General features: G+C 47.5%; 1 protein-coding gene across 4 annotated transcripts in view; it reads right to left on the bottom strand.

Annotated features, from left to right (window-relative positions):
* Positions 1-25,292, bottom strand: part of LOC138257912 (mucin-like protein 2) — a 625,312-nt gene that overhangs the window by 261,314 nt on the left and 338,706 nt on the right. For all 4 annotated transcript variants that reach the window (XM_069205907.1, XM_069205908.1, XM_069205905.1 and 1 more), the window contains exon 6: positions 2,350-2,415. In XM_069205907.1, the coding sequence (XP_069062008.1) occupies positions 2,350-2,415 (66 nt within the window). The remainder of the gene's footprint in view (positions 1-2,349; positions 2,416-25,292) is intronic.

Below are 25,292 nucleotides of genomic sequence, written 5' to 3'. Positions count from 1 at the left end.
CTTGGACTGAAGAGTCACTGGACTGTGGGGGTCACTTGGACAGAGTCGCTGGACCCAAGGGACCGGTAATGCAGCTTTTTGGTGCCTGCGGTTGCAGGGGGAAGATTCCGTCGACCCACGGGAGATTTCTTTGGAGCTTCTGGTGCAGAGAGGAGGCAGGCTACCCCCACAGCATGCACAAGCAGGAAAACAGTCGAGAAGGCGGCAGGATCAGCGTTACAGAGTTGCAGTAGTCGTCTTTGCTACTATGTTGCAGGTTTGCAGGCTTCCAGCGCGGTCAGCGGTCGTTTCCTTATCAGAAGGTGAAGAGGGAGATGCAGAGGGACTCGGCTGAGCTCATGCATTCGTTATCTGAAGTTTCCCCAGAGACAGAGACCCTAAATAGCCAGAAAAGAGGGTTTGGCTACCTAGGAGAGAGGATAGGCTAGCAACACCTGAAGGAGCCTATCACAAGGAGTCTCTGACGTCACCTGGTGGCACTGGCCACTCAGAGCAGTCCAGTGTGCCAGCAGCACCTCTGTTTCCAAGATGGCAGAGGTCTGGAGCACACTGGAGGAGCTCTGAACACCTCCCAGGGGAGGTGCAGGTCAGGGGAGTGGTCACTCCCATTTCCTTTGTCCAGTTTCGCGCCAGAGCAGGGGCTAAGGGGTCCCTGAACCGGTGTAGACTGGCTTATGCAGAATTGGGCACATCTGTGCCCAAGAAAGCATTTCCAGTGGCTGGGGGAGGCTACTCCTCCCCTGCCTTCACACCATTTTCCAAAGGGAGAGGGTGTCACACCCTCTCCCAGAGGAAGTTCTTTGTTCTGCCATCCTGGGCCAGGCCTGGCTGGACCCCAGGAGGGCAGATGCCTGTCTGAGGGGTTGGCAGCAGCTGCAGTGAAACCCCAGGAAGGGCAGTTTGGCAGTACCAGGGTCTGTGCTACAGACCACTGGGATCATGGGATTGTGCCAACTATGCCAGGATGGCATAGAGGGGGCAATTCCATGATCATAGACATGTTACATGGCCATATTCGGAGTTACCATTGTGAAGCTACATATAGGTAGTGACCTATATGTAGTGCACACGTGTAATGGTGTCCCCGCACTCACAAAGTTCAGGGAATTGGCTCTGAACAATGTGGGGGCACCTTGGCTAGTGCCAGGGTGCCCTCACACTAAGTAACTTTGCACCTAACCTTTACCAGGTAAAGGTTAGACATATAGGTGACTTATAAGTTACTTAAGTGCAGTGTAAAATGGCTGTGAAATAACGTGGACGTTATTTCACTCAGGCTGCACTGGCAGGCCTGTGTAAGAATTGTCAGAGCTCCCTATGTGTGGCAAAAGAAATGCTGCAGCCCATAGGGATCTCCTGGAACCCCAAATACCCTGGGTACCTCAGTACCATATACTAGGGAATTATAAGGGTGTTCCAGTAAGCCAATGTAAATTGGTAAAAATGGTCACTAGCCTGTTAGTGACAATTTGAAATAAATGAGAGAGCATAACCACTGAGGTTCTGGTTAGCAGAGCCTCAGTGAGACAGTTAGGCACCACACAGGGAACACATACATGCACACCTATGAGCACTGGGGCCCTGTGTGACAGGGTCCCAGTGACACATACATATAGGCCACAACCTTATGAGCACTGGGGTCCTGACTAGCAGGGTCCCAGTGACACATAACAAACATACTGAAAACATAGTGTTTTCACTATGAGCACTGGGGCCTAGCCATCAGGATCCCAGTGAGACAGTGAAAACAGTGACAAACATCCTGACATACACTCACAAACAGGCCAAAAGTGGGGGTAACAAGGCTAGAAAGAGGCTACTTTCTCACAGACGGATGGAAAACCATAAGGGTCGTGCTGCAATGCCCCACCCTCTGAACACTTCCTGAAGTCCCCAGAGACCGCAGAGACGGTAAGGGGGCTTCAAACATAGGAAGAGACACCAGGATGTGCATCTGAGAGGATCATTTAGTTTGCAAGTTAGACAATAAAATAGCAATATTTTCCAGGACAAGAGACTCCCTCCACAGTGCAGGACACCTAGTCCCTTATGTGTAGCTGGGAGAGGAATGGGCACCTAAGAGGCAGCAGCACAGCCAACAATCCCTGCCATGAGTCCCTTCAGTCTGTGAAAACCCAGGGAGAGTGGGTGAAGGAGGTGATGAGCTGATGTGATGTCATAAAGTACCCAACATCTTCACGTTTCAGCAGTGCCCTCTGACACCACAAGAGGGCACTCACAAGCTGCACCATAAACTGGAGAACATAACATATCTATGAAAAGAGAAGAGGGACTTAGATAAAACAGAGATGAAGGGCTTCATTCAGGATTTGACAAAAATACACTTACATTAGTATCAGTATCATTACTATCAGTCGCTTCATCTTCAAGTGTAGAAACATCCTGTAGATCTTCCTACAAGACAATTTGAAATACATAGTTAGGGGAAAGAGCAGAAAGGGACACTTCTTTTGCGTCAGATACTATTTCAACTTTCAAAAATAATGTTTGAATTTTTTCCAGAACCTACCTGTTTACCTCAGACGAAAAGGGGGTCATCACATTGTACAATGAGCAAATCACACATAGATGATATAACAACAAGCACTGGCAAAGCCAATAAGTCCCACCTTTTGCACTGGTTTTTAGCGATGCTGTGCCGCATGTCTAAAGAAGAATTAAAAAAAGCTTGATGCAGCTGCTCGTGTCATTTTACCTGTGAGAAATAACAGGCATTGTTCTCCCTTTTTATTTAGTGAACTTTTTTCTAATAGTGAGTGGTGGGAACCAATACAGGGCAGACACAGCAAGGGAACTCTGCTGGGAGAAGCCGCTTGTTTGGAGTAATCAACACGAGGCGCGGATGGGGGAGCAACTTGGAGGGCTTGGGTGGGGGCAGAGAAAAGCAGACGGTGAAGACAGGGAGCAATACTGAGTGCAGTGGTGAGAAAATCAAATGGATGAGAGAGAAAACAATGTGGGGCTGGGGGAGAAGTAAATAAACAGGAAAGCAAGAAGGAGGGACGGGCGGTTCCTTCATTGGAGCGTAGGGGGCGTTGCCCTCCTGTATTTGTTGCCCCCTGATTAAATCTTTAATTAAAAGCAGATTTTCCCTGTGCTCTGTGCTTTTATTTTAGCAATGGGCTGAGTTGGGTGCCTTTCCTTAAAAGTGGGGCCAGCAGAGGTGGGGCTTAGTTGCCATTTGGTCTGACCTTGCGCATGTCAGGTTGGACTGATACCTTCCTGTGACCAGCCCAAGATGCACACTTGAGCCCTCTTCCTACAGCATAACCCTTAACAAGTCAGGGGATAACAGCCACAGCCCCCAGTGTCCTGAGGAGCACTAGGTTAGCCTGGCACAGCTAATCCTGGTGCTGCTCTCATGCTATTCGCAAACATAAATAGGAAGAGAGCAACATGTGGATTGGCTCAGTAGGCACGGAGAGGCCTCTCTCTGGAAGGAGGTTCAGAATCACAGCACCTGACCAATCGCTATATGGCTTTATGATGAAGCCATGCAGTGACTGGCCATTGTGTGCCCCTCCCCCTCATCACTCTACCTGCCCAGCGCCAGGATGGCATCTCGCAGGATGGAGCGGAAAACATGAGACTCTTCGTATATCTCCACATTGTGCGTCCGGTGTACCCCATGCCGCGCATACCTAAGTACTTCATAGGCTCCTGCTCTTTTCACTTGTTTCATTTGTCTTAGTTCCAGACCGGACCAGGGTTTAGTAACAAGATGCAAACCAAAATACAGGTTTCCTTGCTGCCATGCCACGGCACGACTGACATGGCATTCGTCACACCGCTGTCGTGCTTGTGCACCCAAAAATTGGAATTGACAATTTTGTTTTTGCATTTCCTCACCCAAATAAGGTGTGCGTGTCTTTCCGAAAACAGACTAGTGTTGTATTTAATGTAATCATTTATTTGTTATCAAATTTTGGCGCTAGAGATTTATGAACCTGAGAATTTAAAAGCTGGACATTTTGAAGAGTTCACGGCGGTAATACGCATTCCATTACTGTCAGGCACCCTGCCATTATCGCTCTCAGCCAGGGCACAGGCCCCTTCATCTTTTACTAGGCGCTGCACTGTACCACGAGGTGCCTGCTGTGACTGGGGTCCTTTGTTATCTGCTGGCTCGGAATCGTGACCGCTTACACTGGTGTGCACGGGGAGGGGTGGCTGTGCCCCTGGATCTGCAGAAATCATCCCATTAGTGACACTTGCACGAAGCACTGTAGGAGGCTGGACTGGCTTGTAGTGAGTACCAAGGGGTACTTGCACCTTGCACCAGGCCAAGTTATCCCTTATTAGTGTATAGGGTGTCTAGCAGCTTAGGCTGATAGATAATGGTAGCTTAGCAGAGCAGCTTAGGCTGAACTAGGAGACGTGTGAAGCTACTACAGTACCACTTAGTGTCATATGCACAATATCATAAGAAAACACAATACACAGTTATACTAAAAATAAAGGTACTTTATTTTTATGACAATATGCCAAAGTATCTTAGAGTGTACCCTCAGTGAGAGGATAGGAAATATACACAAGATATATATACACAATAGCAAAAATATGCAGTATAGTCTTAGAAAACAGTGCAAACAATGTATAGTTACAATAGGATGCAATGGGGAAACATAGGGATAGGGGCAACACAAACCATATACTCCAAAAGTGGAATGCGAACCACGAATGGACCCCAAACCTATGTGACCTTGTAGAGGGTCGCTGGGACTATTAGAAAATAGTGAGAGTTAGAAAAATAACCCTCCCCAAGACCCTGAAAAGTGAGTTCAAAGTGCACTAAAGTTCCCCTAAGGACAAAGAAGTCGTGTTAGAGGAATATTGCAGGAAAGACACAAACCAGCAATGCAACAACTGTGGATTTCCAATCTAGGGTACCTGTGGAACAAGGGGACCAAGTCCAAAAGTCACAAGCAAGTCGGAGATGGGCAGATGCCCAGGAAATGCCAGCTGCGGGTGCAAAGAAGCTTCGACTGGACAGAAGAAGCTGAGGTTTCTGCAGGAACGAAAAGGGCTAGAGACTTCCCCTTTGGTGGACGGATCCCTCTCGCCGTGGAGAGTCGTGCAGAAGTGATTTTCCGCCGAAACGACGCTAACAAGCCTTGCTAGCTGCAAATCGTATGATTAGTGTTTTTGGACGCTGCTGGGGCCCAGAAGGGACCAGGAGGTCGCAAATTGGAACTGAAGAGAGAGGACACGTCAAACAAGACAAAGAGCCCTCACTGAAGCAGGTAGCACCCGGAGAAGTGCCAGAAACAGGCACTACGAGGATGCGTGAAACGTTGCTCGCCGAAGTTGCACAAAGGAGTCCCACGTCGCCGGAGACCAACTTAGAAAGTCGTGCAATGCAGGTTAGAGTGCCGTGGACCCAGGCTTGGCTGTGCACAAAGGATTTCCACCGGAAGTGCACAGGGGCCGGAGTAGCTGCAAAGTCGTGGTTCCCAGCAATGCAGCCCAGCGAGCTGAGGCAAGGACTTACCTCCACCAAACTTGGACTGAAGAGTCACTGGACTGTGGAGGTCACTTGGACAGAGTCGCTGGATTCGAGGGACCTCACTCGTTGTGCTGAGAGGAGACCCAAGGGACCGGTAATGCAGCTTTTTGGTGCCTGCGGTTGCAGGGGGAAGATTCCGTCGACCCACGGGAGATTTCTTCAGAGCTTCTGGTGCAGAGAGGAGGCAGGCTACCCCCACAGCATGCACAAGCAGGAAAACACTCGAGAAGGCGGCAGGATCAGCGTTACAGAGTTGCAGTAGTCGTCTTTGCTACTATGTTGCAGGTTTGCAGGCTTCCAGCGTGGTCAGCAGTCGATTCCTTATCAGAAGGTGAAGAGGGAGATGCAGAGGAACTCGGATGAGCTCTTGCATTCGTTATCTGAAGTTTCCCCAGAGACAGAGACCCTAAATAGCCAGAAAAGAGGGTTTGGCTACCTAGGAGAGAGGATAGGCTACTAACACCTGAAGGAGCCTATCAGAAGGAGTCTCTGACGTCACCTGGTGGCACTGGCCACTCAGAGCAGTCCAGTGTGCCAGCAGCACCTCTGTTTCCAAGATGGCAGAGGTCTGGAGCACACTGGAGGAGCTCTGGACACCTCCCAGGGGAGGTGCAGGTCAGGGGAGTGGTCACTCCCCTTTCCTTTGTCCAGTTTCACGCCAGAGCAGGGCTAAGGGGTCCCCTGAACCGGTGTCGACTGGCTCATGCAGAATTGGGCACATCTGTGCCCAACAAAGCATTTCCAGAGGCTGGGGGAGGCTACTCCTCCCCTGCCTTCACACCATTTTCCAAAGGGAGAGGGTGTCACACCCTCTCTCAGAGGAAGTTCTTTGTTCTGCCATCCTGGGCCAGGCCGGGCTGGACCCCAGGAGGGCAGATGCCTGTCTGAGGGGTTGGCAGCAGCAGCAGCTGCAGTGAAACCCCAGGAAGGGCAGTTTGGCAGTACTAGGGTCTGTGCTACAGACCACTGGGATCATGGAATTGTGCCAACAATGCCAGGATGGCATAGAGGGGGCAATTCCATGATCTTAGACATGTTACATGGCCATATTCGGAGTTACCATTGTGAAGCTACATATAGGTAGTGACCTATATGTAGTGCACGCGTGTAATGGTGTCCCCGCACTCACAAAGTTCAGGGAATTGGCCCTGAACAATGTGGGGGCACCTTGGCTAGTGCCAGGGTGCCCTCACACTAAGTAACTTTGCACCTAACCTTTACCAGGTAAAGGTTAGACATATAGGTGACTTATAAGTTACTTAAGTGCAGTGTAAAATGGCTGTGAAATAACGTGGACGTTATTTCACTCAGGCTGCAGTGGCAGGCCTGTGTAAGAATTGTCAGAGCTCCCTATGGGTGGCAAAAGAAATGCTGCAGCCCATAGGGATCTCCTGGAACCCCAATACCCTGGGTACCTCAGTACCATATACTAGGGAATTATAAGGGTGTTCCAGTAAGCCAATGTAAATTGGTAAAATTGGTCACTAGCCTGTTAGTGACAATTTGAAATACATGAGAGAGCATAACCACTGAGGTTCTGGTTAGCAGAGCCTCAGTGAGACAGTTAGGCACCACACAGGGAACACATACATATAGGCCACAAACTTATGAGCACTGGGGTCCTGACTAGCAGGGTCCCAGTGACACATAACAAACATACTGAAAACATAGGGTTTTCACTATGAGCACTGTGCCCTGGCTAGCAGGATCCCAGTGAGACAGTGAAAACACCCTGACATACACTCACAAACAGGCCAAAAGTGGGGGTAACAAGGCTAGAAAGAGGCTACTTTCTCACACAACCCCCCCCCCAAACGAAGGACAATAAGGCTAACCTTGGCCAGTTGAGACTTTATTGTCTAAGTGGTGATAAGTAGAGAGTAGCTCTGCAATAGACTGGTTACTCCCTTTATCATCCACTATATGGTTACTTCCCTGTGGGGATGTAAACCACCCTGTTTGAAGTTTTTTAGCTAAGCAACAATGTGAAGATGTATTTTCAGAGTTTCTATCAGTAAGTTTTAGTTTAGAGCAGTGGGAATTGTCCACTGAACCTATTTGTAGTGATGGAAATGCCAGACAGGGATGCTGTCTCAGAAAAGCCATGGCTGGGAAAAAACTTTGTCCATATGGCTGGAAGAGAGAACAGGGATGCTGTTTCTCTTGGGTTGGAGCAGAGCAGGGATGCTGTCCTATGAGCTCCACACTAGGGCAGGGATGCTGTCCTAAGTGTTGTGAGGCAGTGCAGGGTTTCTGTACTAAAGTTTCTCTGGGAGGGTTGGAGGGATGCTCCATGTTAACTAAAATGGTGCTCTTTTTCTCACCAATGTTAGTTATCCCACAGAGAGGTACTTCTACCTCAGGGAGTCCAGCTTTGCCAGCTGATGATTCCCTTGGAACAGGTGCCACCCCAGGAGAGGTTTCTCCCACCACAGGAATGCTATCCTGAATGGTAGGGTGGTTAGGGGATACTGTGATACCCTTTTTACCTGTTGATGGAGAGGGATCCTGAGTTTTCAGGCCTTCTCTCCTTTGCTTTTTCATTTCAGTAGAAATGAGAGGGAACAATTCCTCTGGGATGCCCAGCATGGCTGCATGGGCATAAAACTCTACATCAGCCCAACCTGAGGCCTCTAGGTCATTACCTAAGAGACAGTCTACAGGTAAGCTAGGTGATACCACCACCTGCTTAGGGCCAGTAACTCCACCCCAACTAAACTGAATTATAGCTAAGGGAAGAAATTAGTGGAGTTATGGACATCAATAATTTTATACTGTTGTCCAATGATGTGCTGATCAGGGTGCACTAGGTTTTCAGTCACCAAAGTGATACTGGCACCTGTGTCCCTGTAGGCCAAGGCCTCAACACCATTTATTGAAACTGTCTGCCTGTACTTATCCATTGTAAGGGGACAAGCAGCCAGTGTGGCAAGGCCAATGCCACTAGGTGTGACAGAAACTGTCTTGGGACTGACTACCCCATTTTCTACTATGGACCCAAAAGTGAACCCAACTACACCCTTAACTTGACTGTTGCCAGCAGTCCCACCACTAGTACCACTACTGCTAGGGGCACTAGAGCTTGATGTATTAGTGGTGGTAGGCTCAGGGGGTTTACCTGGACAGGACTTATCCCCTGGCCTATGGCCTCTGTTTTTACACACAAAGCACCAAGGCTTTTTAATGTGTGCAGGTTGGGAAGAAGAGGAAGAATTTGTTTTATCCCCACCCTCTGAAGAGTGTTTAAGATTTGAAGTGGGATCTTTGGTTTTACCCTTGTCCCCATGCTTATCTTGAGATTTTTCACCATCTTTCTTCTTATTGCCATCTTTGTCACCCCCTGTATGACCTTTTCTGTTCACCCTTGTTCTGACCCATTTGTCTGCCTTCTTTCCGAATTCTTGGGGAGAGGTCAGATCAGAGTCTACCAGGTACTGGTGCAACAAATCAGACACACAATTATTAAGTATATGCTCTCTCAGGATTGTGTTATACAGGCTTTCATAATCAGTAACTTTACTGCCATGTAACCACCCCTCCAAGGCCTTCACTGAATGGTCAATGAAATCAACCCAGTCTTGTGAAGACTTCTTTTTGGTCTCTCTGAACTTTATACTGTACTGTTCAGTGGTTAAGCCATAACCATCCAGGAGTGCATTCTTAAGAACTTGGAAATTATTAGCATCATTTTCTTTCACAGTAAGGAGCCTATCCCTACCTTTTCCACTAAATGATAGCCATAGGATAGCAGCCCACTGCCTTTGAGGGACATCCTGTACAACACAGGCCCTCTCAAGTGCAGCAAACCACTTGGTAATGTCATCCCCCTCCTTATAAGGGGGAACTATCTTGTGCAGGTTCCTGGAATCATGCTCTTTAACAGGATGACTATGGGGAATACTGCTGCTGCCACCATGGGTATCTAAACCCAACTTCTGTCTTTCCTTCTCTAATTCAAAAGACTGTCTATCCAAATCCAGCTGTTGCTTTTTAAGCTTCAGTCTGGTTTGTTCCACCCTCAACTTATTGAGTTCCCTCTCTAACATTCTGTCTTCAGGGTTGGTGCGAGGGACATTCCTAGAAACAGAGGTATGATGGGAATGAACAGAAGGAGACCTGTCCCTTACAGAAGCCACCTTAACAGCTTGGCTAACAGAAACATTACTACCAGTATGGTGAGAATAAATGCTTTTGCTATGATGTGAGACAACACTATTTGTATGGTGTGGCTCATCATCATTACCAACTATGCTAGACTGTCTAGTAATGGGCAGGCTAGGAATTTTCTTTCCTGAATCTTTTCCTGGGGGAGTCCCTGAATCAGATTGGGAACTATTAGGTACTTTTTCAACAGATGAGGCACCTATGGCCTTATCCTGTTCTCTAAGCATGTTAAGTAACAGTTCCAAGGAAGGATTCTTCCCTACACTCAAACCTCTCTCTATACAGAGACTCCTTGCTCTTTTCCAGCTAAGGTTGTCATATGCAAGTTTGGACAGATCAACATTTTGGCCTGTGCCAGACATTTTTAGAGAGAGTTAAAGTGATAGTAAAAGATAAAAAGTTTGTCAGAGCTTTTAGAAAGACAGAGAAAAAAACTTTTTTAACTTTTTAGAACTTTTTAGAAAGTTAGAAGTACTTTTCAGCACTTAGAAAAGAGTGAAAAGAGGAAATGCAAAACTTTTTGGCTATGTGTATATACACTGACCTTGTTTTGTATATTTTTCTCTTATGAAAAGTACAATGACAAGAGTGGTAAGTAGTCTCAAAGCACTTATCCCACCACTGCACAACCAATGTAGGAGGCTGGACTGGCTTGTAGTGAGTACCAAGGGGTACTTGCACCTTGCACCAGGCCCAGTTATCCCTTATTAGTGTATAGGGTGTCTAGCAGCTTAGGCTGATAGATAATGGTAGCTTAGCAGAGCAGCTTAGGCTGAACTAGGAGACGTGTGAAGCTACTACAGTACCACTTAGTGTCATATGCACAATATCATAAGAAAACACAATACACAGTTATACTAAAAATAAAGGTACTTTATTTTTATGACAATATGCCAAAGTATCTTAGAGTGTACCCTCAGTGAGAGGATAGGAAATATACACAAGATATATATACACAATAGCAAAAATATGCAGTATAGTCTTAGAAAACAGTGCAAACAATGTATAGTTACAATAGGATGCAATGGGGAAACATAGGGATAGGGGCAACACAAACCATATACTCCAAAAGTGGAATGCGAACCACGAATGGACCCCAAACCTATGTGACCTTGTAGAGGGTCGCTGGGACTATTAGAAAATAGTGAGAGTTAGAAAAATAACCCTCCCCAAGACCCTGAAAAGTGAGTGCAAAGTGCACTAAAGTTCCCCTAAGGACAAAGTAGTCGTGTTAGAGGAATAATACAGGAAAGACACAAACCAGCAATGCAACAACTGTGGATTTCCAATCTAGGGTACCTGTGGAACAAGAGGACCAAGTCCAAAAGTCACAAGCAAGTCGGAGATGGGCAGATGCCCAGGAAATGCCAGCTGTGGGTGCAAAGAAGCTTCGACTGGACAGAAGAAGCTGAGGTTTCTGCAAGAACTAAAAAGGCTAGAGACTTCCCCTTTGGTGGACGGATCTGTCTCGCCTTGGAGAGTCGTGCAAAAGTGTTTTCCCACCAGAAGGACGCCAACAAGCCTTGCTAGTTGCAAATCGGTCGTTTGGTGTTTTTGGACGCTGCTGGGGTCCAGGAGGGACCAGGAGGTCGCAAATTGGATCTGAAGAGAGAGGGGACGTCGAGCAAGACAAAGAGCCCTCACTGAAGCAGGTAGCACCCGGAGAAGTGCCAGAAATAGGCACTACAAGGATGCGTGAAACGGTGCTCGCCGAAGTTGCACAAAGGAGTCCCACGTCGCCGGAGACCAACTTAGAAAGTCGTGCAATGCCGGTTAGAGTGCCGTGGACCCAGTCTTGGCTGTGCACAAAGGATTTCTGCCGGAAGTGCATAGGGGCCGGAGTATCTGCAAAGTCGCGGTTCCCAGAAATGCAGGCCAGCGAGGTGAGGCAAGGACTTACCTCCACCAAACTTGGACTGAAGAGTCACTGGACTGTGTGGGTCACTTGGACAGAGTCGCTGGATTCGAGGGACCTCGCTCGTCGTGCTGAGAGGAGACCCAAGGGACCGGTAATGCAGCTTTTTGGTGCCTGCGGTTGCAGGGGGAAGATTCCGTCGACCCACGGGAGATTTCTTCAGGGCTTCTGGTGCAGAGAGGAGGCAGGCTACCCCCACAGCATGCACAAGCAGGAAAACAGTCGAGAAGGCGGCAGGATCAGCGTTACAGAGTTGCAGTAGTCGTCTTTGCTACTATGTTGCAGGTTTGCAGGCTTCCAGCGTGGTCAGCAGTCGATTCCTTATCAGAAGGTGAAGAGGGAGATGCAGAGGAACTCGGATGAGCTCTTGCATTCGTTATCTGAAGTTTCCCCAGAGACAGAGACCCTAAATAGCCAGAAAAGAGGGTTTGGCTACCTAGGAGAGAGGATAGGCTACTAACACCTGAAGGAGCCTATCAGAAGGAGTCTCTGACGTCACCTGGTGGCACTGGCCACTCAGAGCAGTCCAGTGTGCCAGCAGCACCTCTGTTTCCAAGATGGCAGAGGTCTGGAGCACACTGGAGGAGCTCTGGACACCTCCCAGGGGAGGTGCAGGTCAGGGGAGTGGTCACTCCCCTTTCCTTTGTCCAGTTTCGTGCCAGAGCAGGGCTAAGGGGTACCCAGAACCGGTGTAGACTGGCTTATGCAGAATTGGGCACATCTGTGCCCAACAAAGCATTTCCAGAGGCTGGGGGAGGCTACTCCTCCCCTGCCTTCACACCATTTTCCAAAGGGAGAGGGTGTCACACCCTCTCTCAGAGGAAGTTCTTTGTTCTGCCATCCTGGGCCAGGCCGGGCTGGACCCCAGGAGGGCAGATGCCTGTCTGAGGGGTTGGCAGCAGCAGCAGCTGCAGTGAAACCCCAGGAAGGGCAGTTTGGCAGTACTAGGGTCTGTGCTACAGACCACTGGGATCATGGAATTGTGCCAACAATGCCAGGATGGCATAGAGGGGGCAATTCCATGATCTTAGACATGATACATGGCCATATTCGGAGTTACCATTGTGAAGCTACATATAGGTAGTGACCTATATGTAGTGCACGCGTGTAATGGTGTCCCCGCACTCACAAAGTTCAGGGAATTGGCCCTGAACAATGTGGGGGCACCTTGGCTAGTGCCAGGGTGCCGTCACACTAAGTAACCTTGCACCTAACCTTTACCAGGTAAAGGTTAGACATATAGGTGACTTATAAGTTACTTAAGTGCAGTGTAAAATGGCTGTGAAATAACGTGGACGTTATTTCACTCAGGCTGCAGTGGCAGGCCTGTGTAAGAATTGTCAGAGCTCCCTATGGGTGGCAAAAGAAATGCTGCAGCCCATAGGGATCTCCTGGAACCCCAGTACCCTGGGTACCTCAGTACCATATACTAGGGAATTATAAGGGTGTTCCAGTAAGCCAATGTAAATTGGTAAAAATGGTCACTAGCCTGTCAGTGACAATTTGGAAAGAAATGAGAGAGCATAACCACTGAGGTTCTGATTAGCAGAGCCTCAGTGAGACAGTTAGTCACTACACAGGTAACACATTCAGGCACACTTATGAGCACTGGGGCCCTGGGTTACCAGGGTCCCAGTGACACATACAACTAAAACAACATATATACAGTGAAAAATGGGGGTAACATGCCAGGCAAGATGGTACTTTCCTACACAACCCCCCCCCCAAACGAAGGACAATAAGACTAGCCATGACCTGATGAGTCTTCATTGTCTAAGTGGAAATATCTGGAGAGTCCATCTGCATTGGAGTGGCTACTCCCAGGTCTATGTTCCACTGTATAGTCCATTCCCTGTAGGGATATGGACCACCTCAACAATTTAGGATTTTCACCTTTCATTTGTTTTAGCCAAAGTAGAGGTTTGTGGTCTGTCTGAACAATGAAGTGAGTGCCAAACAGGTATGGCCTCAACTTCTTCAGAGCCCAGACCACAGCAAAGGCCTCCCTCTCAATGGCAGACCAACGCTTTTCTCTAGGGGTCAACCTCCTACTAATAAAAGCAACAGGTTGATCCTGGCCCTTAGAATTAAGTTGTGATAGGACTGCCCCTACTCCTAATTCAGATGCATCAGTTTGGACATAGAATTTTTTAGAGTAACAAGGGCTTTTCAGGACAGGTGCAGAGCACATGGCCTGCTTCAGCTCCTCAAAAGCTTTCTGACAGCTTGCTGTCCATAATACCTTTTTAGGCATTTTCTTTGATGTGAGGTCATTAAGAGGGGCTGCAATGGAGCCATAGTTCTTAATGAACCTCCTGTAATACCCAGTGAGGCCTAGGAAGGCTCTCACCTGAGTCTGAGTGGTAGGGGGAACCCAATCAATAATAGTTTGGATTTTCCCCTGAAGTGGTGCAATCTGTTCCCCACCAACAAGGTGTCCCAGATAAACCACCTTACCCTGCCCTATCTGGCACTTTAAAGCCTTGATAGTGAGGCCTGCCTTTTGCAGGGCCTCCAAAACTTTCCATAGGTGGACCAGGTGATCATCCCAGCTGGAGCTAAAGACAGCTATATCGTCCAAATATGCTGCACTGAAAGCTTCCAGCCCTTGCAGGACTGTGTTCACCAACCTCTGAAAAGTGGCAGGTGCATTTTTCAAACCAAAAGGCATTACAGTAAACTGATAATGTCCTCCAATGGTAGAAAATGCAGTCTTAGGTTTAGCATCTTCTGACAATTTGATCTGCCAATACCCTGCAGTCAAATCAAAAGTGCTTAGATACTTGGCAGATGCCAGTGTATCTATGAGCTCATCTGCCCTGGGTATAGGGTGAGCATGAGTTTTGGTTACCAAGTTGAGACCTCTATAGTCTACACAAAACCGCATTTCTTTCTTTCCATCTTTAGAATTGGGTTTTGGTACCAGTACCACAGGAGAAGCCCATGGACTGTCAGAGTGCTCAACCACTCCTAGTTCCAACATTTTCTGAACTTCTTGCTTTATGCAGTCCCTGACATGGTCATGCTGCCTATAGATCTTACTTTTGACAGGTAAACTGTCTCCAGTATCTATAGTGTGCTCACACCAAGAAGTGGTGCCTGGCACAGTAGAGAAGAGTTCTGAAAATTGTCCTAGGAGATTTATGCAATTGTCTTTCTGCTCAGCAGTAAGACAATCAGCCAAAACTACACCTTCCACAAGAGCATCTTGATCTGTGGAAGAGAAGAGATCAGGTAGAGGATCACTGTCTTCTTCCTGTCCCTCATCTGTTGCCATGAGCAGGGTGAGATCAGCCCTGTCATAGTAGGGTTTCAGGCGGTTGACATGGAGCACCCTAAGGGGACTCCTGGCAGTGCCTAAGTCAACTAAATAGGTGACTTCACCCTTCTTTTCAACAATTGTGTGGGGTCCACTCCATTTATCTTGGAGTGCTCTTGGGGCCACAGGCTCCAAGACCCACACTTTCTGCCCTGGTTGATACTGAACCAAAACAGCCTTCTGATCATGCCATTGCTTCTGGAGCTCTTGGCTGGCCTGAAGGTTTTTACTGGCCTTTTTCATGTACTCAGCCATCCTTGATCTGAGGCCAAGTACATAATCCACAATATCCTGCTTAGGAGCTTTTAAAGGTTGTTCCCAACCCTCCTTTACAAGTGTGAGTGGACCCCTAACAGGGTGTCCAAAAAGAAGTTCAAAGGGGCTGAAGCCCACTCCTTTCTGGGGTACCTCCCTGTAGGCAAAAAGGAGGCATGGTAGAAGGATATCCCATCTCCTGCGGAGTTTTTCAGGGAGTCCCATAATCATGCCTTTGAGAGTTTTATTAAATCTCTCCACCAGTCCATTTGTTTGTGGATGATAAGGTGTTGTGAACTTGTACGTTACACCACACTCCTTCCACATGGCCTTTAAGTATGCAGACATGAAATTGCTTCCTCTGTCTGATACTACTTCCTTTGGGAAGCCCACCCTGGAAAATATTCCCAGGAGGGCCTTTGCCACTGCAGGAGCTGTAGTGGTCCTTAAAGGAATTGCTTCAGGGTATCTTGTGGCATGGTCCACTACCACCAAGATAAATCTATTGCCTGAAGCAGTAGGAGGGTCAAGGGGGCCAACTATGTCAACCCCTACCCTTTCAAAGGGAACCCCAACCACAGGCAGTGGGATAAGGCGTGCCTTTGGGGTGCCACCTGTCTTGCCACTGGCTTGACAGGTTTCACAGGACTTGCAAAATTATTTTGTGTCCTCAGACATCCTAGGCCAATGAAACAGGGGAACAAGCCTGTCCCAAGTTTTCATTTGTCCTAGATGCCCAGCTAGGGGAATGTCATGTGCCAGTGTTAGGAGGAACTTTCTGTACTCCTGAGGAATCACTAATCTCCTGGCAGCTCCAGGTTTAGGATCCCTATGCTCAGTGTACAAGAGGTTGTCCTCCCAGTAAACTCTGTGAGAGTCACTGACATCCCCATTAGCCTGTTTGACAGCTTGCTGTCTGAGACCCTCTAATGTGGGACAGGTTTGCTGTGCCACACTCAGCTCCTCTCTGGCAGGCCCCCCTTCACCCAAAAGCTCAGCAGTGTCTGCTTCCAGCTCCTCTGGTGTAGGTTCTGCACAGGGAGGGAATTCTTCTTCCTCAGAAGTAGAATCCACTGTAGAGGGAGGGATAGTAGGAAGTGGTTTGCTTCTACTAGCCCTAGCTTTAGGGAGCACTTGGTCCATTGTTCCAGGATCCAAGCTTCCCTGTCCTTTTTGCTTTTTGGCCTGAGCCCTTGTCAAAGCAAAAATATGCCCTGCTATGCCCAGCATTGCTGCATGGGCCTCCAACTCCACATCTGACCAAGCTGATGTCTCCAAATCATTCCCTAATAGACAGTCTACAGGTAAATCTGAAGCTACCACAACTTTCTTTGGACCAGTTACCCCCCCCCCAGTTGAGATTTACAACAGCCATGGGGTGGCTTTGTGTTATGTTGTGAGCATCGGTTACTTGGTACTGGTGTCCAAGTATGTGTTGTTCAGGGTGCACCAGTTTCTCAATCACCATTGTGACACTGGCACCTGTGTCCCTGTAGGCCTGGACCTCAACACCATTTATTAGGGTTAGTTGCTTGTACTTCTCCAAGTTATGGGGGCAAGCAACCAAAGTGGCTAAATCAATAGCCCCTTCAGAGACTAAAGTAGCCTCTGTGGTCTCCCTAATCAGACCAACCCCAACTAAATTACCAAAAGTGAGCCCAGCTACTCCCTTGGATTGGCTATTAGTAGGTTTGCTCCCACCACCACTGCTATTAGTAGGGACACTAGGTGTAGCAGTAGGGGTTGTAGTGGTAGGAGCTGTGGTGCCTTTCTTTGGACAACTGGGATCTGTTGTCCAATGGCCTTTTATTTTACATAAATAGCACCATGGTTTCTTTTCCTTGTTCTGATTAAAGGAGGATTTGGACCCACCACCCCCACCAGAGTGTTTTTGTGGGCCTGATGAAGACTCATTTTTAGATTTGTCCCCACCCTTGTCAGAAGACTTACCATCCTTCTTTTTGTTGCCATCTTTGTCACCCCCTGTATGAACTTTTCTGTTCACTCTTGTTCTGACCCATTTGTCTGCCTTCTTTCCCAATTCTTGGGGAGAGGTCAGACCAGAGTCCACCAAGTACTGGTGCAACAAATCAGACACACAATTATTAAGAATATGCTCTCTCAGGATCAAGTTATACAGGCTGTCATAATCAGTAACTTTACTGCCATGTAACCACCCCTCCAAGGCCTTCACTGCCTGGTCAATGAAATCAACCCAGTCTTGTGAAGACTCCTTTTTGGTCTCTCTGAACTTTATCCTGTACTGTTCAGTGGTTAAGCCATAACCATCCAGGAGTGCATTCTTAAGAACTTGGAAATTATTAGCATCATTTTCTTTCACAGTAAGGAGCCTATCCCTACCTTTTCCACTAAATGATAGCCATAGGATAGCAGCCCACTGCCTTTGAGGGACATCCTGTACAACACAGGCCCTCTCAAGTGCAGCAAACCACTTGTTAATGTCATCCCCCTCCTTATAAGGGGGAACTATCTTGTGCAGATTCCTTGAATCATGCTCTTTTGCAGGATGACTATGGGGAATACTGCTGCCGCCACCATGGGTATCTAAACCCAACTTCTGTCTTTCCTTCTCTAATTCAAAAGACTGTCTATCCAAATCCAGCTGTTGCTTTTTAAGCTTCAGTCTGGTTTGTTCCACCCTCAACTTATTGAGTTCCCTCTCTAACATTCTGTCATCAGGGTTGGTGGGAGGGACATTTCTAGAAACAGAGCTATGATGGGAATGAACAGAAGGAGACCTGTCCCTTACAGAAGCCAACTTAACAGCTTGGTTTACAGAAACATTACTACCAGTATGGTGAGAATAAATGCTTTTGCTATGATGTGAGACAACACTATTTCTTTGGTGTGGCTCATCATCATTACCATCTATGCTAGATTGTCTAGTAATGGGCAGGCTAGGAAGTTTCTTTCCTGAATCTTTTCCTGGGGGAGTCCCTGAATCAGATTGGGAACTATTAGGTACTTTTTCAACAGATGGGGCACCTCTGGCCTTATCCTGTTCTCTAAGCATGTTAAGTAATAGTTCCAAGGCAGGATTCTTCCCAATACTCAAACCTCTCTCTATACAGAGACTCCTTGCTCTTTTCCAGCTAAGGTTGTCATATGCAAGTTTGGACAGATCAACACTTTGGCCTGTGCCAGACATTTTTTAGAGAGAGTTAAAGTGATAGAAAAAAAAAAAAAAAAAGTTTTCAGAACTTTTTGGAAAGACAGAAAAAAACTTTTTAAACTTTTAAGAACTTTTTGAAAGTTTAGAAGTACTTTTCAGCACTTAGAAAAGAGTGAAAAGAGGAAAATGCACAACTTTTTGGCTATGTGTATATACACTGACCTTGTTTTGTATATTTTTCTCTTATGAAAAGTACAATGACAAGAGTGGTAAGTAGTCTCAAGCACTTATCCCACCACTGCACAACCAATGTAGGAGGCTGGACTGGCTTGTAGTGAGTACCAAGGGGTACTTGCACCTTGCACCAGGCCCAGTTATCCCTTATTAGTGTATAGGGTGTCTAGCAGCTTAGGCTGATAGATAATTGTAGCTTAGCAGAGCAGCTTAGGCTGAACTAGGAGACGTGTGAAGCTACTACAGTACCACTTAGTGTCATATGCACAATATCATAAGAAAACACAATACACAGATATACTAAAAATAAAGGTACTTTATTTTTATGACAATATGCCAAAGTATCTCAGAGTGTACCCTCAGTATGAGGATAGCAAATATACACAAGATATATGTACACAATACCAAAATATGCAGTAATAGTATTAGAAAACAGTGCAAACAATGTATAGTTACAATAGGATGCAATGGGGACACATAGGGATAGGGGCAACACAAACCATATACTCCAAAAGTGGAATGCGAACCACAAATGGACCCCAAACCTATGTGACCTTGTAGAGGGTCGCTGGGACTATTATAAAATAGTAAGGGTTAGAAAAATAGCCCACCCCAAGACCCTGAAAAGTGAGTGCAAAGTGCACTAAAGTTCCCCAAAGGACAAAGAAGTCGTGATAGGGGAATTCTTCACGAAAGACACAAACCAGCAATGCAACAACGATGGATTTCCAGTCGAGGGTACCTGTGGAAGAAGGGGACCAAGTCCAAAAGTCACAAGCAAGTCGGAGATGGGCATATGCCCAGGAAATGCCAGCTGTGGGTGCAAAGAAGCTGCTACTGGACAGTAGAAGCTGAGGATTCTGCAGGAACGACAAGGGCTAGAGACTTCCTGTAGGAAAGTACCATCTTGCCTGGCATGTTACCCCCATTTTTCACTGTATATATGTTGTTTTAGTTGTATGTGTCACTGGGACCCTGGTAACCCAGGGCCCCAGTGCTCATAAGTGTGCCTGTATGTGTTACCTGTGTAGTGACTAACTGTCTCACTGAGGCTCTGCTAATCAGAACCTCAGTGGTTATGCTCTCTCATTTCTTTCCAAATTGTCACTGACAGGCTAGTGACCATTTTTACCAATTTACATTGGCTTACTGGAACACCCTTATAATCCCCTAGTATATGGTACTGAGGTACCCAGGGTATTGGGGTTCCAGGAGATCCCTATGGGCTGCAGCATTTCTTTTGCCACCCATAGGGAGCTCTGACAATTCTTACACAGGCCTGACACTGCAGCCTGAGTGAAATAACGTCCACGTTATTTCACAGCCATTTTACACTGCACTTAAGTAACTTATAAGTCACCTATATGTCTAACCTTTACCTGGTAAATGTTAGGTGCAAAGTTACTTAGTGTGAGGGCACCCTGGCACTAGCCAAGGTGCCCCCACATTGTTCAGAGCCAATTCACTGAACTTTGTGAGTGCGGGGACACCATTACACGCGTGCACTACATATAGGTCACTACCTATATGTAGCTTCACCATGGTAACTCCGAATATGGCCATGTAACATGTCTATGATCATGGAATTGCCCCCTCTATGCCATCCTGGCATTGTTGGGACAATTCCATGATCCCAGTGGTCTGTAGCACAGACCCTGGTACTGCCAGACTGCCCTTCCTGGGGTTTCTCTGCAGCTGCTGCTGCTGCCAACCCCTCAGACAGGCAGCTGCCCTCCTGGGGTCCAGCCAGGCCTGGCCCAGGATGGCAGAACAAAGAACTTCCTCTGAGAGAGGGTGTGACACCCTCTCCCTTTGGAAAATGGTGTGAAGGCAGGGGAGGAGTAGCCTCCCCCAGCCTCTGGAAATGCTTTGTTGGGCACAGAGGTGCCCAATTCTGCATAAGCCAGTCTACACCGGTTCAGGGACCCCTTAGCCCCTGCTCTGGCGCGAAACTGGAGAAAGGAAAGGGGAGTGACCACTCCCCTGACCTGCACCTCCCCTGGGAGGTGTCCAGAGCTCCTCCAGTGTGCTCCAGACCTCTGCCATCTTGGAAACAGAGGTGCTGCTGGCACACTGGACTGCTCTGAGTGGCCAGTGCCACCAGGTGACGTCAGAGACTCCTGCTGATAGGCTCCTTCAGGTGTTAGTAGCCTTTCCTCTCTCCTAGGTAGCCAAACCCTCTTTTCTGGCTATTTAGGGTCTCTGTCTCTGGGGAAATTTTAGATAACGAATGCATGAGCTCAGCCGAGTTCCTCTGCATCTCCCTCTTCACCTTCTGATAAGGAATCGACCGCTGACCGCGCTGGAAGCCTGCAAACCTGCAACATAGTAGCAAAGACGACTACTGCAACTCTGTAACGCTGATCCTGCCGCCTTCTCGACTGTTTTCCTGCTTGTGCATGCTGTGGGGGTAGTCTGCCTCCTCTCTGCACCAGAAGCTCCGAAGAAATCTCCCGTGGGTCGACGGAATCTTCCCCCTGCAACCGCAGGCACCAAAAAGCTGCATCTCCGGTCCCTTGGGTCTCCTCTCAGCACGACGAGCGAGGTCCCTCGAATCCAGCGACACCGTCCAAGTGACCCCCACAGTCCAGTGACTCTTCAGCCCAAGTTTGGTGGAGGTAAGTCCTTGCCTCACCTCGCTGGGCTGCATTGCTGGGAACCGCGACTTTGCAAGCTTCTCCGGCCCCTGTGCACTTCCGGCGGAAATCCTGTGTGCACAGCCAAGCCTGGGTCCACGGCACTCTAACCTGCATTGCACGACTTTCTAAGTTGGTCTCCGGCGACGTGGGACTCCTTTGTGCAACTTCGGCGAGCACCGTTTCACGCATCCTCGTAGTGCCTGTTTCTGGCACTTCTCCGGGTGCTACCTGCTTCAGTGAGGGCTCCTTGTCTTGCTCGACGTCCCCTCTCTCTGCAGGTCCAATTTGCGACCTCCTGGTCCCTCCTGGGCCCCAGCAGCGTCCAAAAACGCCAAACGCACGATTTGCGTGTAGCAAGGCTTGTTGGCGTCCATCCGGCGGGAAAACACTTCTGCACGACTCTCCAAGGCGTGGGGGATCCATCCTCCAAAGGGGAAGTCTCTAGCCTTTGTCGTTCCTACAGTATTCACAGTTCTTCAGCCTAGTAAGAGCTTCTTTGCACCAACCGCTGGCATTTCTTGGGCATCTGCCCATCTCCGAGCTGCTTGTGACTTTTGGACTTGGTCCCCTTGTTCCACAGGTACCCTCAGACAGGAATCCATCGTTGTTGCATTGCTGATTTGTGTTTTCCTTGCATTTTCCCTCTAACACGACTATTTTGTCCTTAGGGGAACTTTGGTGCACTTTGCACTCACTTTTCAGGGTCTTGGGGTGGGTTATTTTGCTAACTCTCACTATTTTCTAATAGTCCCAGCGACCCTCTACAAGGTCACATAGGTTTGGGGTCCATTCGTGGTTCGCATTCCACTTCTGGAGTATATGGTTTGTGTTGCCCCTATCCCTATGTTTCCCCATTGCATCCTATTGTAACTATACATTGTTTGCACTGTTTTCTAAGACTATACTGCATATTTTTGCTATTGTGTATATATATCTTGTGGATATTTCCTATCCTCTCACTGAGGGTACACTCTAAGATACTTTGGCATATTGTCATAAAAATAAAGTACCTTTATTTTTAGTATAACTGTGTATTGTGTTTTCTTATGATATTGTGCATATGACACTAAGTGGTACTGTAGTAGCTTCACACGTCTCCTAGTTCAGCCTAAGCTGCTCTGCTAAGCTACCATTATCTATCAGCCTAAGCTGCTAGACACCCTATACACTAATAAGGGATAACTGGGCCTGGTGCAAGGTGCAAGTACCCCTTGGTACTCACTACAAGCCAGTCCAGCCTCCTACATTGGTTGTGCAGTGGTGGGATAAGTGCTTTGAGACTACTTACCACTCTTGTCATTGTACTTTTCATAAGAGAAAAATATACAAAACAAGGTCAGTGTATATACACATAGCCAAAAAGTTTTGCATTTCCTCTTTTCACTCTTTTCTAAGTGCTGAAAAGTACTTCTAAACTTTCAAAAAGTTCTTAAAAGTTTAAAAAGTTTTTTCTGTCTTTCCAAAAAGTTCTGAAAACTTTTTTCTCTTTGCCTATCACTTTAACTCTCTCTAAAAATGTCTGGCACAGGCCAAAAAGTTGAACTGTCCAAACTTGCATATGATCACCTTAGCTGGAAAGGAGCAAGGAGTCTCTGCATAGAGAGAGGTTTGAGTGTAGGGAAGAATCCTTCCTTAGAACTGTTAATTAATATGCTTAGAGTACAGGATAAGGCCATAAGTGCCCAATCTGTAGAAAAAGTAGCTAATGGTTCTCAATCTGATCCAGGGACTCCCCCAGGAAAAGGTTCAGGAAAGAAACTTCTCAGCCTGCCCATTACTAGACAGTCTAGCATAGTTGGTACAGAGGTTGAATCACATCATACTGATGATGTGCTCTCACATTATGCTGGTAGCCAAGCTGTTAGGGTGCCCTCTGTAAGGGACAGGTCTCCTTCTGTTCATTCCCATCATACCTCTGTATCTAGAAATGTCCCTCCCACCCACCCTGATGACAGATTGTTAGAAAGGGAGCTCAATAGATTGAGAGTGGAGCAAACCAGACTGAAGCTCAAGAAGCAACAGCTGGATTTGGATAGACAGTCTTTAGAAATAGAGAGGGAAAGACAGAAGATGGGTTTAGATACCCATGGTGGCAGCAGCAGTATTCCCCATAATCATCCTGCAAAAGAGCATGATTCCAGGAATCTGCATAAGATAGTTCCCCCTTACAAGGAGGGGGATGACATTAACAAGTGGTTTGCTGCACTTGAGAGGGCCTGTGCTGTACAGGATGTCCCTCAAAGGCAGTGGGCTGCTATCCTATGGCTATCATTTACTGGAAAAGGTAGGGATAGGCTCCTTACTGTAAAAGAAAATGATGCTAACAATTTCCAAGTTCTTAAGAATGCACTCCTGGATGGTTATGGCTTAACCACTGAACAGTACAGGATAAAGTTCAGAGATACCAAAAAGGAGTCTTCACAAGACTGGGTTGATTTCATTGACCAGGCAGTGAAGGCCTTGGAGGGGTGGTTACATGGCAGTAAAGTTACTGATTATGACAGCCTGTATAACTTGATCCTGAGAGAGCATATTCTTAATAATTGTGTGTCTGATTTGTTACACCAGTACTTGGTGGACTCTGATCTGACCTCTCCCCAAGAATTGGGAAAGAAGGCAGACAAATGGGTCAGAACAAGAGTGAACAGAAAAGTTCATACAGGGGGTGACAAAGATGGCAACAAAAAGAAGGATGGTAAGTCTTCTGACAAGGGTGGGGACAAATCTAAAAATGAGTCTTCATCAGGCCCACAAAAACACTCTGGTGGGGGTGGTGGGCCCAAATCCTCCTTTAATCAGAACAAGGAAAAGAAACCATGGTGCTATTTATGTAAGATAAAATGCCATTGGACAACAGATCCCAGTTGTCCAAAGAAAGGCACCACAGCTCCTACCACTACAACCCCTACTGCTACACCTAGTGTCCCTACTAATAGCAGTGGTGGTGGGAGCAAACCTACTAATAGCCAATCCAAGGGAGTAGCTGGGCTCACTTTTGGTAATTTAGTTGGGGTTGGTCTGATTAGGGAGACCACAGAGGCTACTTTAGTCTCTGAAGGGGCTATTGACTTAGCCACTTTGGTTGCTTGCCCCCATAACTTGGAGAAATACAAGCAACTAACCCTAATAAATGGTGTTGAGGTCCAGGCCTACAGGGACACAGGTGCCAGTGTCACAATGGTGATTGAGAAACTGGTGCACCCTGAACAACACATACTTGGACACCAGTACCAAGTAACCGATGCTCACAACATAACACAAAGCCACCCCATGGCTGTTGTAAATCTCAACTGGGGGGGGGTATCTGGTCCAAAGAAAGTTGTGGTAGCTTCAGATTTACCTGTAGACTGTCTATTAGGGAACGATTTGGAGACATCAGCTTGGTCAGATGTGGAGTTGGAGGCCCATGCAGCAATGCTGGGCATCCCAGGGCATATTTTTGCTTTGACAAGGGCTCAGGCCAAAAAGCAAAAAGGACAGGGAAGCTTGGATCCTGGAACAATGGACCAAGTGCTCCCTAAAGCTAGGGCTAGTAGAAGCAAACCACTTCCTACTATCCCTCCCTCTACAGTGGATTCTACTTCTGAGGAAGAAGAATTCCCTCCCTGTGCAGAACCTACACCAGAGGAGCTGGAAGCAGACACTGCTGAGCTTTTGGGTGAAGGGGGGCCTGCCAGAGAGGAGCTGAGTGTGGCACAGCAAACCTGTCCCACATTAGAGGGTCTCAGACAGCAAGCTGTCAAACAGGCTAATGGGGATGTCAGTGACTCACACAGAGTTTACTGGGAGGACAACCTCTTGTACACTGAGAATAGGGATCCTAAACCTGGAGCTGCCAGGAGATTAGTGATTCCTCAGGAGTACAGAAAGTTCCTCCTAACACTGGCACATGACATTCCCTTAGCTGGGCACCTGGGTCAAATGAAAACTTGGGACAGATTGGTACCACTGTTTCATTGGCCTAGGATGTCAGAGGACACAAAAGAATTTTGTAAGTCCTGTGAAACCTGTCAAGCCAGTGGCAAGACAGGTGGCACTCCAAAGGCACCCCTTATCCCACTGCCTGTGGTTGGGGTTCCCTTTGAAAGGGTAGGGGTTGACATAGT

Source organism: Pleurodeles waltl, chromosome 2_1 (genome assembly GCF_031143425.1).
Source record: "Pleurodeles waltl isolate 20211129_DDA chromosome 2_1, aPleWal1.hap1.20221129, whole genome shotgun sequence".
In the NCBI taxonomy this organism is placed as follows: domain Eukaryota; kingdom Metazoa; phylum Chordata; class Amphibia; order Caudata; family Salamandridae; genus Pleurodeles; species Pleurodeles waltl.
The sequence above is the reverse complement of the archived record's forward strand: the minus strand, read 5'-3'. Positions and strand labels throughout refer to the sequence as shown.